The 14,252-nt window shown below is 48.1% G+C and overlaps 1 protein-coding gene across 1 annotated transcript in view; it reads right to left on the reverse strand.

Annotated features, from left to right (window-relative positions):
- Window positions 1-14,252, reverse strand: part of Irak2 (interleukin 1 receptor associated kinase 2) — a 53,438-nt gene that overhangs the window by 6,279 nt on the left and 32,907 nt on the right. Inside the window, exons 5-10 of the mRNA XM_038319073.2 lie at window positions 12,820-13,020; window positions 12,672-12,736; window positions 10,489-10,603; window positions 9,666-9,775; window positions 7,214-7,409; window positions 3,480-3,542 (exon numbers count right to left, since the gene is read on the reverse strand). Coding sequence (XP_038175001.1) covers window positions 3,480-3,542; window positions 7,214-7,409; window positions 9,666-9,775; window positions 10,489-10,603; window positions 12,672-12,736; window positions 12,820-13,020 — 750 coding nt within the window. The remainder of the gene's footprint in view (window positions 1-3,479; window positions 3,543-7,213; window positions 7,410-9,665; window positions 9,776-10,488; window positions 10,604-12,671; window positions 12,737-12,819; window positions 13,021-14,252) is intronic.

Genomic DNA, 14,252 nt, shown 5'->3' on the forward strand with positions numbered 1-14,252 from the left:
GAGTGGGGTATGCATTACTAAGCACAAAGCCATCTCTCCAGCCCCAATTTAATCCCATTTTTTTAAAGAATTGCTTTTATTTACGTGTGTGCGTGTGTTTGAGACTGTGTGCCTACCATGTGTATGAGTGCCTGCAGAGGCCAAAAGAGGGCATCAGCCCCCCCTGCAGCCGGAGTCACAGGTCACTGTGAGCCACCGGCCACGGGTGCTGGGTTCTGAACTAGGGTCCTCTGGAAGCACCACCAGTGCTCTTAGCTGCCATCTCTACAGTCTCGTGAATTAATCGCATTAACATGTACACGGGTCCTTTCTGCTTCTGCTGGTACCAAGGTGCCTGTAAACCTCACAGTGAAAGGGGACAGAAAGCTGCAGGCCCTGAAGGTCACCCTTGACTGCGGAAATTGGAGTCACAGGCACTGCCAATTGGAAGCAGCTTCTTCAAGAGAACCAAAATGAAGGTGAGAACTGGGAGCCCAGGTGGAGGGGCTGGAAGCACTCACAAGAGCAAAACAGAACCATAAGAAGCTGAGGTGCCTTTTTCAAAAGGCATTTGACACATCTCGCCAAGAAAGATGTGAAAAGAAAAAAACTAAAATAAAAACTATGTGAGGTTGTTGCTCAGGACTAACGGCAAAGAGTGCCAGGAATGACATATGCAAATAGTGACGGGGGGGGGGGAGATGCAAGCTCATTTACCAGGCCAGGGCTGCAGCTCAGTTGGTACACTGCTCATGCAGCAGGCACAAAGCCAGATAAAGAGGGAATAGAATGGGGCGGGATGGCACACGCCTTTAATCCCAGCACTCGGGAGGCAGAGGCAGGCGGATCTCTGTGAGTTCGAGGCCAGCCTACTCTGAAAGAGTGAGTTCCAAGAAAGGATCCAAAGCTACAAAGAAACCCTGTCTTGAAAAATCAAACAAACAAAAAGAAAAGGGAATGGTGGTGTGTGCCTTTTCTAACACTTAGTAAGTGGAGGCAGGAGAATCAGGAGTTCAAAGTCAACCTCTACATTTGTCATATCAAATTAGTGTATGCTTATTATTATTAGTGCATATAACACTGCTCCATATGCACATATTTATAATTACATATTTTAAGACACACAGCATTCTAAAGCTGGGTGTGATTACATACACCTGTAAACCCAGAACTCTATAGAGACTGAGGAAGAGGTCTGTAAATTTAGGGCTACATAGTGAGGCTTGATTTTGCTGCCTAACATGCACCCTTTACCAAGGTCTCTGTCCCTCAGACCATTCTAGTCAGTTACTCTGTGTGAGGGTGTCAGGTCCCCTGGAACTGGAGTTACAGACAGCTGTGAGCTGCCATGTGGGTGCTGGGAATTGAACCTGGGTCCTTTGAAAGAGCATTTGAGTTCTTTTTTTTAAGATTTGTTTATTATGTGTACAGTGTTCTGCCTACATGTACATCTGCAGGCCAAACAAGAGCACCAGATCTCATTACAAATGGTTGTGAACACCATATGGTTGCTGGGAATTGAACTCAGGTCCTCTGGAAGAGCAGTCAGTGCTTTTAACCTCTGAACCATCTCTCCAGCCCAAGGTTTATTTATTATGTGTACAGTGGTCTGCCTATATGTCTGCCTGCAGTCCAGAAGAGGGCACCAGATCTCATTATAGATGGTTGTGAGACTTGAACTCAGGACCTCTGGAAGAGCAGTCAGTGCTCTTAACCACCTGAGCCATCGCTTCAGCCCCTTAAACTGATTTTTTTTTTTTTTTTGGTTTTTTGAGATAGGGTTTCTTTGTAGCTTTGGAGCCTGTCCTGGAACTGGCTCTTATAGACCAGGCTGACCTCGAACTCACAGAGATCCTCCTGCCTCTGCCTCCCAAGTATTGGGATTAAAGGCAGGCACCACCACCCACAGTTTGAGTTCTTTTTTTTTTTTTTTTTTTTTTAAAAAGCTTTATTTATTTATTTATTTATTTATTTATGTATGTATATAACATTTTGCCTGCATGTATGCCCACACGCCAGCAGAGGGCACCAGACCTCATTACAGATGGTTGTGAGCCACCATATGGTTGCTGGGAATTGAACTCAGGACCTCTGGAAGAGCAGCCAGTGCTCTTAACCACTGAGCCATCTCTCCAACCCCCACAGTTTGAGTTCTTAACCACTGAGTCATCTCGCCCGCCTGATTGTAGCCTTTTCAATAAAATACATCCATTCAATGTAAATTTAACTAGCCACTTTATACAACCTTTCAAACAAACTCAGAAAGCAGTCCTGACAGAGGACCAGTCATGGGATGTGATGTTTGCTTCAAAGGCAAAGCAAGGGCTGGGAATGTAGCTCAGGGGTCAAGCCCTTGCCTAGTGTTTGTGATGCCCGCATCTGTTCCCCAGCACCGCGGATTTAAAAAACTAAGGTATGGTGTCACATGCTTGTGGTTCCAGCTACGCAGAAGGCTAAGGCAGGAGGATTGCTTGAGCCCAGGAATTCAAAGCCAGCCTGGGCGATAGAACAAGATTTTATCTCAGAGGGAGAAAAAAAGTAAAATAAAACAGTAAATAAGCCCCATTGTGCCGCCATTTCCCCAGCCAGCAAGTAGGTGGTTTCAGGATCTGAGAACACAACATGCCTGACACCATCAGAGATTCAATACCTGGAAGGAAAGACTACTAAGGCCAGCATGGCACTTCTGACCCTCACATGGTTCCTGTGTAAGCATGACCTCTTCACTATCTTTGGGGAAACGCGGCGCCATTCAAGGAGGGGGAATCAGCATAGCTGAAGCAGTGAGTGGTTTACAGAGAGAGGCAAGGGATCCAGAAGCTGTTCACAGAGCCCCACCTCCTGACCCTCCAGGGAAGAGAGGTCTCATCTGGAGCCAGTAGTGACTTCACAGTGTGGGAAGCCCTGACAAAGCATTCTCGACAGAAGACTCAACCATGAACCTAGGCAGGTCTCAAGAGCCAACTCCCAGGAAATTCAAAGGAAAACTAGAAAAAACAGTGAAGTCAAGCAAAACAGCACGTCCCACAGTCTGCATGGGATGAACGACAGCTTTACTAGCGCATGCAGGGACTCGCCAAAGCAAAAGCAGGCAGGCTGTGACGGGAAGAAGCTCGCTAGCAGGGCTGCAGCTGAGCGTGTAGCACGTGCCTGTAATCCCACAGCTGAGAGATGCCGGAGGAAGATCTCCAAGGATTCAAAGACAGCCTAGGCTCCAATGTAAGATCTCCCCTAACCCTGGGAGGGGAAAAAAAGAAGAAAAGAGAAAGAAAGAAAAAGAACAAAGCTAGGAATAGAATGTGGCTCAGCAGCTGTGCACACATAGGCAGGGTCAGCTGCTGTCCTTCCAAAGTGGCACTGTGGGTAGGTGTGGTAAACACAGAGAGCTCTGGACTGAGCTCTGAGGACTCTGTGGGCAATGGGCAAGGCCCTGCTGCCCACATGGAGGACGTGTGCCCAACGACACCAGCCAACCGACCAGAAGTGATTGGATGTCTTACCAGGTAAACTGGACTGCGGTCCTTGTCCATCGCAGGGATACCGGTGAGGACCTCAGCTAATACCTGGATAGGCCAGAACACAGAGTCAGTGTGAGCTTGCTATGCCCGTAGACAGCCAAAGATTTAGGCAATGGCAGAGGCTTCTGTCTTATTATTATCATGACGTTTATTTAACAGGTATGGGTGTGTTGGTTTTTGTACGCCATGGCACTTGTATAAAGATTAAAGAGCAACTGTGGGTGATGGTTCTCTTCTTCCACTGCGTGGGTCCCACTGGGACCTGGCTGTCAGTACCTTTATCCACTCAGCCATCCTGACCCATCTTTTGTTTATGAGACAGGGTCTTCTGTAGCCCAGGCAGCTATGAACTTACTCTGTAGCTGAGGATGACCTCGAGTTCCTGATCCTCCTGCCTCACCAACATGATTCATTTTCTACTTAATTCACTCACAAAGGAGTGCAGCCCTGAGCAGGTGCAAGGCAACACCCAAGTGGAAAACTGGGATCCGTGTCCGTGTGAAGAGCAAGCCTGCCTTTCACAGGATTCTCAGCAACGTCAAGACACACAGGCGCGGAGGGTTCGCAGTCCTGCCCTGCACAAGCAGTGAGCTCAGGGCTGGGAACTGAAACCTGGGCCCTGACTCTGCATCTGCCACATGTGGCAGAGCAGCTGTGCTACAGAATGAACAGCTGGCCTGTGTCAAGCTTCTCCCACACCCTCCTGCAGCAGTTAGAGCAGACGCTGGCCACTGAGGCGACCCTGCTCCTAGGGCAATGAGGAGCATACTGGCAGTGGCCAGCAGAGGGCAGCACAGCGTGCCACAACAGAAGGGGGAGTGGATCAGCTGAGAAGGGAGGGCCAACCAGGTCCCTGAAGGCAGGGAGAAACGGGAAACAATCCAATAGACTGGACAATGCCTTCTCTGTCTTAGCCCTGTGGTTCTGGAAGGAACAAGTCCCAGACAAGGGTCACTTAGTGGGCATAAAAACACTGAGACATTGAGGCCAGCCTGATCTGCAGAGTGAGTTCCAGTACAGCCAGGGCTACCCTCCCCTAAAAAAAATAAATAAATAAAAATAAAACCAAAAGCCACTAAGATAGAGCGGGCAAGATGAGGCAGTGGCAGGCAGGCCAGATCATTGATTTTGATCCCAAAAGGAGGCATAAGAGAAGCAGCAACTCCGGAGAGTTGTTTTCTGATCCATCATGAACTGTGGCATGTGCACACCTGCGCATGTTTGCACACGCACGCACATGCGTGCACACACACACGCACTACTACTACAATACCCATTTATACACAGCATCTCATTACCCATTACTCTCTTTTTAAGTTTCACTTAATTATTTACTTATTTATCTGAGACAGTCTCTCTGTTCAGGCAGAAATTCTACCCCAAGCACCCTTCCCTGGGAGCTACCTCAGTACAGAATCCAACCCTGAGAAAACCCACCAAATGATGACCCCTCTCCAGAGATGCTCAAGCTCCTCCCAAAGGGTATTTAAACTGCCACCCCCCCCCAGAGAAAAAAAACACATAGTTTTCCAGTCTTCCTTCCCCCTCTCCTCTCTGGGGGGCTAGAAAGCCATCCAGAAGCGTTGGTATCCATTAAACCTGGGCTTTTCCTAATTCGGTTTGATTCAATGAAAAGTTTCTGCACCCCGATAAGCCTCTCCGCCGACACAATGATCCGAATCAGATCACTCTCTATACACACCACTAACCCCATTTTACAGAAGGTAGAACTGAAGTCCAGACATGGGGTGGACAGGAGTTACATGACTGAAATTTTATTGAATTAGGCCATACTGCCTGGTGGCTAAAAGCTCTGCCCTACTGGTTTGTTTTGACTTGTTTTTTTTCTTCTTCCTTTTGTTTGATTCTGTTTCGTTTGTTTTGAGATAGTCTTCCTAAATTGCCTAGGTTCTCTCGGAACTTCCCTTGTCTCTCCTCCCAGAGAGCCACTGGTTCTTCAAGTCGGGCCACTTGCCTCATTGAAGCGCTCACAGGGAATAGCAGGGGGTTATGGAGATGATGGGAGGCAGCCGAGATGCCAGCCAGGGCCAGAAAGAAGCTAAATCTGATACACAGAGGTCCAGCTGAGAGTGTGGGCTTCAGAGGCAGATGTGGACAGAGAGGAGACTGTGGTCAAGAAGAGGAAGTACAAAGTTCAAGACAGGACGGAGGACAGAGGCAAAGGCCTGCGTGCAGAGGCCTGAATGTGGCCGCAGGCAAATAGACTGGGTTTTCCAGGCAGCATTTCCCAAGCGGATTCTGTGGAACACCACTGCAGACAGACACACCAAGAAATCGAGGTTCCACAAAGTGAAGTTTGTGTAGCATTCTCTGCTGAGTTCACAACCCAGGTCACGGGGTCACCCAGGTCATAGGGTCACCATCCTGTTAAAAGCTCCTCTTAACTATAATGAAAAACCTGCTTGGCTTTGCTTGACAGTATCTTCCAAACCTATGTGTCCACTAAGCCCCTTTAACGCTCCCATCCCGCAGACGTCGAGAGGAGTCAGCGTCCTCAAGATAAACTGAGCAGACCATCAGGTTGGGTGAGCCCTGAGCACCTGGGACCTGGTCATGAAGCAGGAAGTACACAGGAGAGGCGGCTGGACACTGACTACAGATGTGACTATGACAGGAATGATAAATGGGTGTTGGAAAGATGGGTTGAGCTGGGCGGGGAGGCACAAGCCTTTAATCTCCGCACTTGGGAGGCCAAGGTAGGTCGATCTCTGACACAAGAAATGTTGGCTAAGCCAGCAGTGTAGATGGGAATCAAAAAGTTGAGAGATAATATCTGTAGCCACTAGACTCACCAACCATATACAGCTTCTGTCTATATCTTTGTTTACTTAAGAGTTTTTCAGACAAGGTCAAATTGACCAAGAACTTAACTATGTAGCCTAGGCTGGCCTGAAACTAGAAGCTATCTTCCAGCCTCAATCCCCTAAATGCTGGGATTAAGGGTGTGTACTCCTCACCTACCTATGAAAACCCTTTATAAACATGAAAGTCACACATAATTCAGAAGCCATACAAAATAGGCCATGAAAGTCAGGACCGGTGGCACACACCTACAGTTCCAGCTTGAGGCAGGAGGATTATAAATTAGTAGCTAGCCTGGGCTATAGAGTGAGACCTCATTGCAACAACAACAAAAAAAAAAAAACCAAAAAAACCCCAAAAATAACTTACAAGAAATATGGCTTAGTGGTAGAGCACATGTCTAGCATGACTGAGGGCCTGGGAGTTATCTCCAGCAAAAAAAAAAAAAAAAAAGGAGAGTGAAAAATTTGGGCAAACTAGGGGCATAGCTCAGTCAATGAAATGGTCATCTTGCAAATATAAGGACCTGAGTTCGAATCCCGAGAAACCACATAAAAATGCCAGGTGTTGAGGCATGCACTTATAATCCCAGCACTGAGGACGACAAAGACAGGAGGGTTCCCGGAGTTCACTGGCCACTGTCTAGCCTAACTGGTAAGCGACAAGCCAATGAAAGACCCAGAACCAAAGGAGGTTGATAGTACCTGAGAAGGACACCTGACCTACAGGCCCACCCCCCACATCTCACCCCACCTCCCCACATCTCACCTGCGCACCCATAAACTAAAAACAACTAAAACAAAAGATTTAAAAAGATGCCACAGTAGGCTTTGTCTCAGATCTGCCTCGACTGCACCTCCATGCAAGCCCCATGCAGAGAAGAAGACCCTTACAATTCCACAGCTGAAGATGTCCACTTGCTTGGTCAGCTGCCCCACCCTGATGAAGTTTTCAGGCAGATAAGCAGCTGAGGCCTGGAACAGGTGGGTCTTCATGATGGTGTATTTGGTCTTTTTATCGGCAGGACATGGATGAGCCACTGGATGAGCCAGCTTGGGGATAAGATGTTGGTCCAGCAAAACGTTGGCACTGTGAGAAAGCAAGTGAAGAAAACCTTTGAATTTGGGGAAGAAGAGGTTGCCATGGAGACCCTCTGGCCAAACAATGTAGCAGTGTCAGTCCTGCAAGGTGGGGGGAGGGAGTCACAGAAGACCCTCAGCATAAAACCGCCAGCAATAAATGGGTAGGACCTTGGAAACCCACTCACTCCACTAAGTGGGAATAGACTTGAACAGTAGCCTAGTTGGCCCAGGAATGTGGCCAGAGAGATGCAGACTCCCACCCCTCCACAGAGGTCAGCCCTGGCCAGCACAGCAGGCCAGCCCACTGCTCATGTGTAGTGTGAAGCGGCAGGGCCACCCGGCCAACGGCTAACTTTATACCCGAAATAATTACACGGAAACTGTATTTATTTAAACACTGTCTGGCCCATAGTTTTAGCCTCTTATTGGTTAATTTTTATATCTTTTTTTAACCCATATTTAGTAATCTGGGTAGCACCACGAGGTGTGGCTTACCAGGAGAGATCTTAACCTGTGTCCATCTCGGAGAGGAGCAGCATGGAGACTCACTATGGCGACTGTCTGAAGCGTCTCCCCCACTCTACTTCCTTGTTCCCACAATTCTGTTCTGTCTACTCCACCTACCTAATTTTCTGTCTCTTAAAGGGCCAAGGCAGTTTTCTTTATTAATTAACCAATAAAAAAAACAGACAGATAACTCTCCTCCATCACTCATGCTGGTTTAGACTCTTCCGAAGCTGTTCCCAGGATAAGCTCTGGCCTCCCCAGTGCGAATCCAAACCCTGGCCTCCTTTCCACTCACTCTGCTCAGGTGGTAGGGAAAGTACCCACTTTTACATTTCAAAGAGAAGTGAAAATCTCCTTCCACCTAGTTCTAATTGGAGGGTGCTAATTCAGAGAAAGAGCTCCCCTGGGAGTGGGGACCAAAACTAACCTTAGCAGTGCTTTATTGCATTTATTTGGCAGGAGGGAGCACACACTCCATCTTTCAAGCGGAGCTCAGATGGACAACTTGCTGGAGCTGGCTCTCCTTCCACCATATAGGGTCAAGGGATCAAATTCAGGCCTTTGGGCTTGGCAGCAAGCAATTTTACCCACTGAGCCATCTCACTGGCCCACCGAACAGTATTTGAAAAAGAAGATAGCAGACCAGGCACAGTGGTAGTTTACCTCTAAACCCAATGCTCAGGAAACTGAGACAGCTACAAGTTCAAGGCCAGCCTAGGCTACACAGGAGTTACAGGCCAGCTCTGCTCTTCAGCAAGACTTTGTCTCAATAAGCACCGCCTACAAAATGTTTAAAAATACTTCTTTTTATAGTAGCCAGCAACTCCAATATCTACTATTAGAAGCACTTCGGTAAACATGGACAAGAATAAAAAATCATGACAAACCACAGATGCCTTGCAACATGGGGAGACACCTCCCATGATCAAATAAAGGGAGAAAGGAGAGGAGGATCTGGGAGTCAGGGAACCTCCTAGGCATGAGGAGTTATGTGAGAGGAAAGCAAGAAGTTGAAGATGAGTCAGGATGCGGATGGGGAGCAGAGCACACCGGGCATGTTCAATACAGAGTGCAATCTCCCAACCCCCCCCCACACACACACAAGCCAGAATCAGCAGACCTGCCAAGCTGGGCAGTGGGTCTATGGCCAGCTCTCGTGCCCATCTCAGCACAGGTGCTAGTGCCACCAAATGAAATTCAGGAAAGGAAAGTATCTTCAAGTTGGCATGTGCCATGTGGGAGGAACCTCAGCGAACCAGCTGCAAGGCCTATCTACGGTCATGGGGTGGCTGGTTCTGCTAAATGTTTTGGGCGCTTCTGGAATCTCTCCCACACCACTTCCTCTTGGACATCCAACACCAAGGTGCTGGGGACAAGAAGCCTCCCTGACAAGACCCATCACCAACAGACACAGGCAAGGCGGGTACTGAGAAAAGCTTAAAAGGGGAGCTCAGATCCTGAGGCTGGCAAAGCTCCCAGCTGGAGTGTGAACTGGCTCCTGAGTGGATGGTCAAACGTTTAGGGTGCTGTGGCCTGCAGGGACACTGGCTCAGAAAGACCGCAGACATAGCGGCAGCTTCACATGCTGGGTGAGAACAGAGAGCACCCCTCAGAAGTACTGGCTTTTGAGGGCCTAAGGAGAGAACTAAGGTCCCCATTGGAGGGAGTACAGAGGAGAGGAGAGAGAGAGATAGGAAGCCAGAACAGAGGCTGGCCTCGTTCTCGAAGGCAGGGCTCGGGGGCAGGCCTAGCTTACCTCTTGACATTGCTATGGATGATGTCCAGGCTATGCAGGTATTCAACAGCTAGCAGCAGCCCTGAGCAGATGCTGGCCCGCTGGGGCCAGGTCAGCAGGTCTGAGTCACCCTAAGAGAAAGGGAAGGAACAGAAAGGGTCACTCCTACACCATTCTAAAGTCCCTATAGCCTGTTCCTGGACACCTTAGAAGCTGTCCTTGGTCACAGGGCTCAGTCAGTGTGAGGTACTGGTTTGAAATTTCAGTTCTTGTGTTGAATAGATTGACTTGCAAATCCAAGTTCAGACGCATGTGAATTATGTGACTTTGGGAAAGATAGACAAGGCTTCTGAGCCTCAGCTGCCTCGGGAATGAAATGGGCAGGAAGGGTTGGAAGTAAGCTCAAGGGTGGAGCACCTGCCTTGAATGTACAATGTCCTAGATTTGATCTTGGCACCAAAAGGAGGAGGAAGAGGAGGAAGAAGCAGTTGGGGCTGTAGCTCAGTTATAGACTGTCGGCTACCATCCATAAAGCCCTGGGTTCGATTCCCCAGCATTGCATAAAACAGACATGGTAGCATATGCCTGCAATCCTAGCACTCAGGATATAAAGACAGGAGGATCAGAAGTTCAAGGTCATAGCAAGTTTGAGGCTAGCCTGTCTACTGGTGACCCTGTCTCAAAAACTTACCATAAATAAAAATAAAATAAAGGATACATTGATGTCTATATTGAGAATTGTATAAGCTTTCAAGAAAGGTAACACTCTTCTAAGTCCTTCCGGCCCCTAGGCAGGAGCCATCTGCTCCATTATCTGATTACAACCCATGACCCAGTTGTTTACCTTAGCCTGGAGTCTGTCCTGCAGAGAGCCATTTGCCATGTAGGGGTAGATGAGGCTGTGGAACCGTCTTCCAGTGCAGAAGCCCAGCAGAGGTAAGACATTGGGGTGGCAGCATCTGAACCCAGCACCCAGGCATGTACAGTCAGGCATCAAAGAGCAAGAGTCAAAGGCAGACCCTCCCTTCCCACCCCAGGCCACCAGCCACCTCCCAGGTGCCACAGGCTCTGATCCCAGATAGCCTTCCCCTATTTCCCTGCTATGCAGTCTGGTCCCATCCCCACCCCACTTCTGGAAATAAGTTTAAGGATGAAGAACTTGCTAGAGGCCACCACAACCGCCTAAGGTTAGTTTAATTTGGGGACTCCCCGTGTCTGAGTCATCTTTCTCCTCCTGGCTTTTCTAAGGACTCCAACCACACCTCATGCTCCACATGTGAACCGTCCACATGTCTATCTGGGCAAGGGACGCTTCTTTCCTGCCTCCCAGAAACCTCTCGCCTCATGAATCGCCATGCACTCTTACACACAGTTTTCTATGTCCTTCTCGCGGTCACAGGCCGGCCCACCTTGCAGGACAACGGCAAAGGGCCTTGTGCCAGATCTTGCTGCCTCCCTGTCTCATTAACTAGGGTCACCCGGCTTCAAGGGAGCTGAGCACTCCCTGTAACCTGGGAGAGCCTGGGCTACTAAACCAACAACGAAGGAGTAAGCACCAACCCAGGAAAGCACAGAGTTGAAGAAAGGGCATAACTACATATCTGGTTTCTACAAAATGAGTGCATGCATGTTACACGTGTGTGTGGTCTTTCATATGCATGACAAGAGAAATATCTAGCTGGGTGTGATGGTGTAAGACTTTAATCCCGGCACTCGGGCGGCAGAGGCAGATGGATCTCTGTGAGTTTGAGGCTAGACTGATCTACATTATGAGTTCCAGGGCAGCCAGAGCTACATAATAATAAAAGCAAGCAAGCAATAAAGAAAGAAGGGAGGGAGGGAGGGAAGAAGGAAGGAAGGAAGAGAAGGACAGACGGATGGACAGACAGACGGAAGAAGGGTCTGGAGGACCCAGAGGGGATTCTAAATTCTAAACCTGATGAAGTAATTAGTGAAGGCCTGTACCAGTATAAAGAGAGGGCTGAGAATACAGTTCAAGGGCAAGCTACAGAACATATGGAAAGTCCTAGAAACAAATGTAACAACAAATAGAAATCACTAAACTTGCCGGGTGGTAGTGGCACACGCCTTTAATCCCAGCACTTGGGCGGCAGAGGCAGATGGATCTCTGTGAGTTTGAGGCCTGTCTGGTCTATATAATGAGTTCCAGATCAACCAGGCTACATAACAAAACCTAGTCTCAAAAAATAAAATATAAAAACCATTCTTTGCTCTCAGGTTGTATAACACACAGAGGCAGACTTAGTTCCATGGGTCCCCACACGTCTAGAGAGCCATGGTTCTAAGATCAGTTTGCCATCAGACTCTCCGTCCATCTGCCAGTTTCAAAATGGGACAGGAAGGATCTCTTTCTTCATATGTGGAAAGAGCTGGAACAAGCCAAGGTTTCTTGAGAATTCTAACCCAAGTATATATGTGCTGTTTAAGAAGAGCGTGGTCTCTGGGCACAGTCTTGAAGGCTCACACTCTAGCTCTGTTAATTACTGGTTGTGTATCTTGAACCAAACACTGAACCTCACTGGGCCCCAGCTTCTGCACCTATCAGATGTGGCCCTGGTATCTGTGTTGTAGAGTTCTGATGGAGATGGAACGAGCTTGTCTATGCTGTGCCCTGAGCATGGGCCCCAGAGTTTGTATGTTGGGAACTTATCCCCAGATTTATGGTCAAAGGTATCTGGAGGCAGGATACTTAGGAGTAACTAGGGTTAGGTGAGGTCATGGGTTAGGGCTACACAAGAAGAGGAGTGACCCTCAGTCGCACAGTGTGATGCCCACTATTGCCACACACCGCGTGAAACCTCACTGAATGTCCTCCAACTTCCCAGTTCCTAGAACCATGAATAAACAAACTTGTACTTTAGACACCACCCTGTCTTTGACAATAGGTGACAGCAACAGAAAATGACCCAAAACAATAATGGCAGTGCTAACCACTTGCCTGGCACATAGGAGGCACTGTTTTCCCTCTATTATCATCAGGCCAGGGGTTCTGCACGGAAAACCTACCTGAGGCAAAGCTGCATCTCTGCCTGCAGGAACCTGTCCATGGACCCTGGACTCGAGCCCTCCACCTATGGGAAAAGACACAACCCCTGAAGATCCATCCAGCTTTAGTCCCAGGGCTCCACCCTCCCTACAGTCACACTCAGCTCACCTCCCTGAGCTTCTTGAAAGCAAAGGCCACACCATGCCTTTGCCCCTGGTAGATATCAGCAAAGGTCCCCTCACTGATTTGGTGGCTTTGGTCAAAGTCCTCCGTTGCTTGGATGACATCTGCCTCACTCCAGAAAAACCTGTCTCCAGGCAAACTCAAAAGTTTTTCCTGCTTGGGGACAGACGTGGAAGTGCTGTAGTCCTGGGGATTGAGAGAGAAGAGTGGGTGACGTGTTGTGAAATATTTGTTTAATGACGCAAAGATGTGTTGCATTCTTTTTTTTCTTTTTTTAATTTATTTATTTATTATGTATACAATATTCTGTCTGTGTGTCTGCCTGCAGGCCAGAAGAGGGCACCAGACCTCATTACAGATGGTTGTGAGCCACCATGTGGTTGCTGGAAATTGAACTCAGGACCTTGGGAAGAGCAGGCAATGCTCTTAACCTCTGAGCCATCTCTCCAGCCCCAGTGTTGCATTCTTTTATGTTGCATTTGTTTAACTCTGTGAAGCTGTGTTACTGTGCCTGCCTAAAACACCTGATTGGTCTAATAAAGAGCTGAGCGGCCAATAGCTAGGCAGAAGAGAGAAACAGCGGGGATGCCAGGTAGAGAATAAATAGGAGAAATCCAAGCTCATAAAGAGAAGGAGGAACAAGGAAAGGAGGATGCTGGGAGCCAGCCACCCATCCACACAGCCAGCCATGGAGTAAGAAGGAAAAAAAGGATATAGAAACTAAAGAAAGGTAAAAAGTTCAGAGGCAAAATGTAGAAGAAGAGAAACATGATACTTCAAGTTAGGTTAGAAAAGCTGGCTAGAAACAAGTCAAGCTAAGGCCAGGCATTCATAAGTAGAATAAGTCTCCATGTATTTATTTGGGAGCTGGGTGGTGGACCCCCAAAGAGTAAAAAAAAAAAAAAGCTGCAATGATGACCCTGGGAACTGGCTTTCCATGCTCCCCAGGGCAGGGGGACTCTGGACTACCTAGAGGCTTTCATCTTGTTACCAGTGGTAACAAAGACTCCATAGGCCTGCCCTTACACCTGCCAGTGCTAATGTTCAAATAACCACACAATTCTCTAAGCGGAGCTAGAGATTCTAAGCCTGGCACATATGGAAGACCAGAAACAGAAGTCAGGCTTCTGTGGCTCCCCTTTTCACACACAGATGCACAGAAACTTATATTTTTGAAGTTACATTTGCCTTTATCAGTAGTTCTTGGGAAATGGAGGCTATTAAAGATGAATGGGTCTCCTGCTGGTTAGATACAGGAGGATTTCAAAAAATGAGAATGGGGCTGGAAAGAGAGCTCATTAGGGAAAGGGTCTGGAAAAGCCTGGTGAGCTAAGTTCAATCCCCAGGACATAAATGATTAACTCCTGAAAGTTGTCCTCTAACTCCATATGTGTGCCATGACATGTATATGTCCTCAC

The sequence above is a fragment of the Arvicola amphibius genome, chromosome 2 (genome assembly GCF_903992535.2).
Source record: "Arvicola amphibius chromosome 2, mArvAmp1.2, whole genome shotgun sequence".
NCBI lineage: Eukaryota > Metazoa > Chordata > Mammalia > Rodentia > Cricetidae > Arvicola > Arvicola amphibius.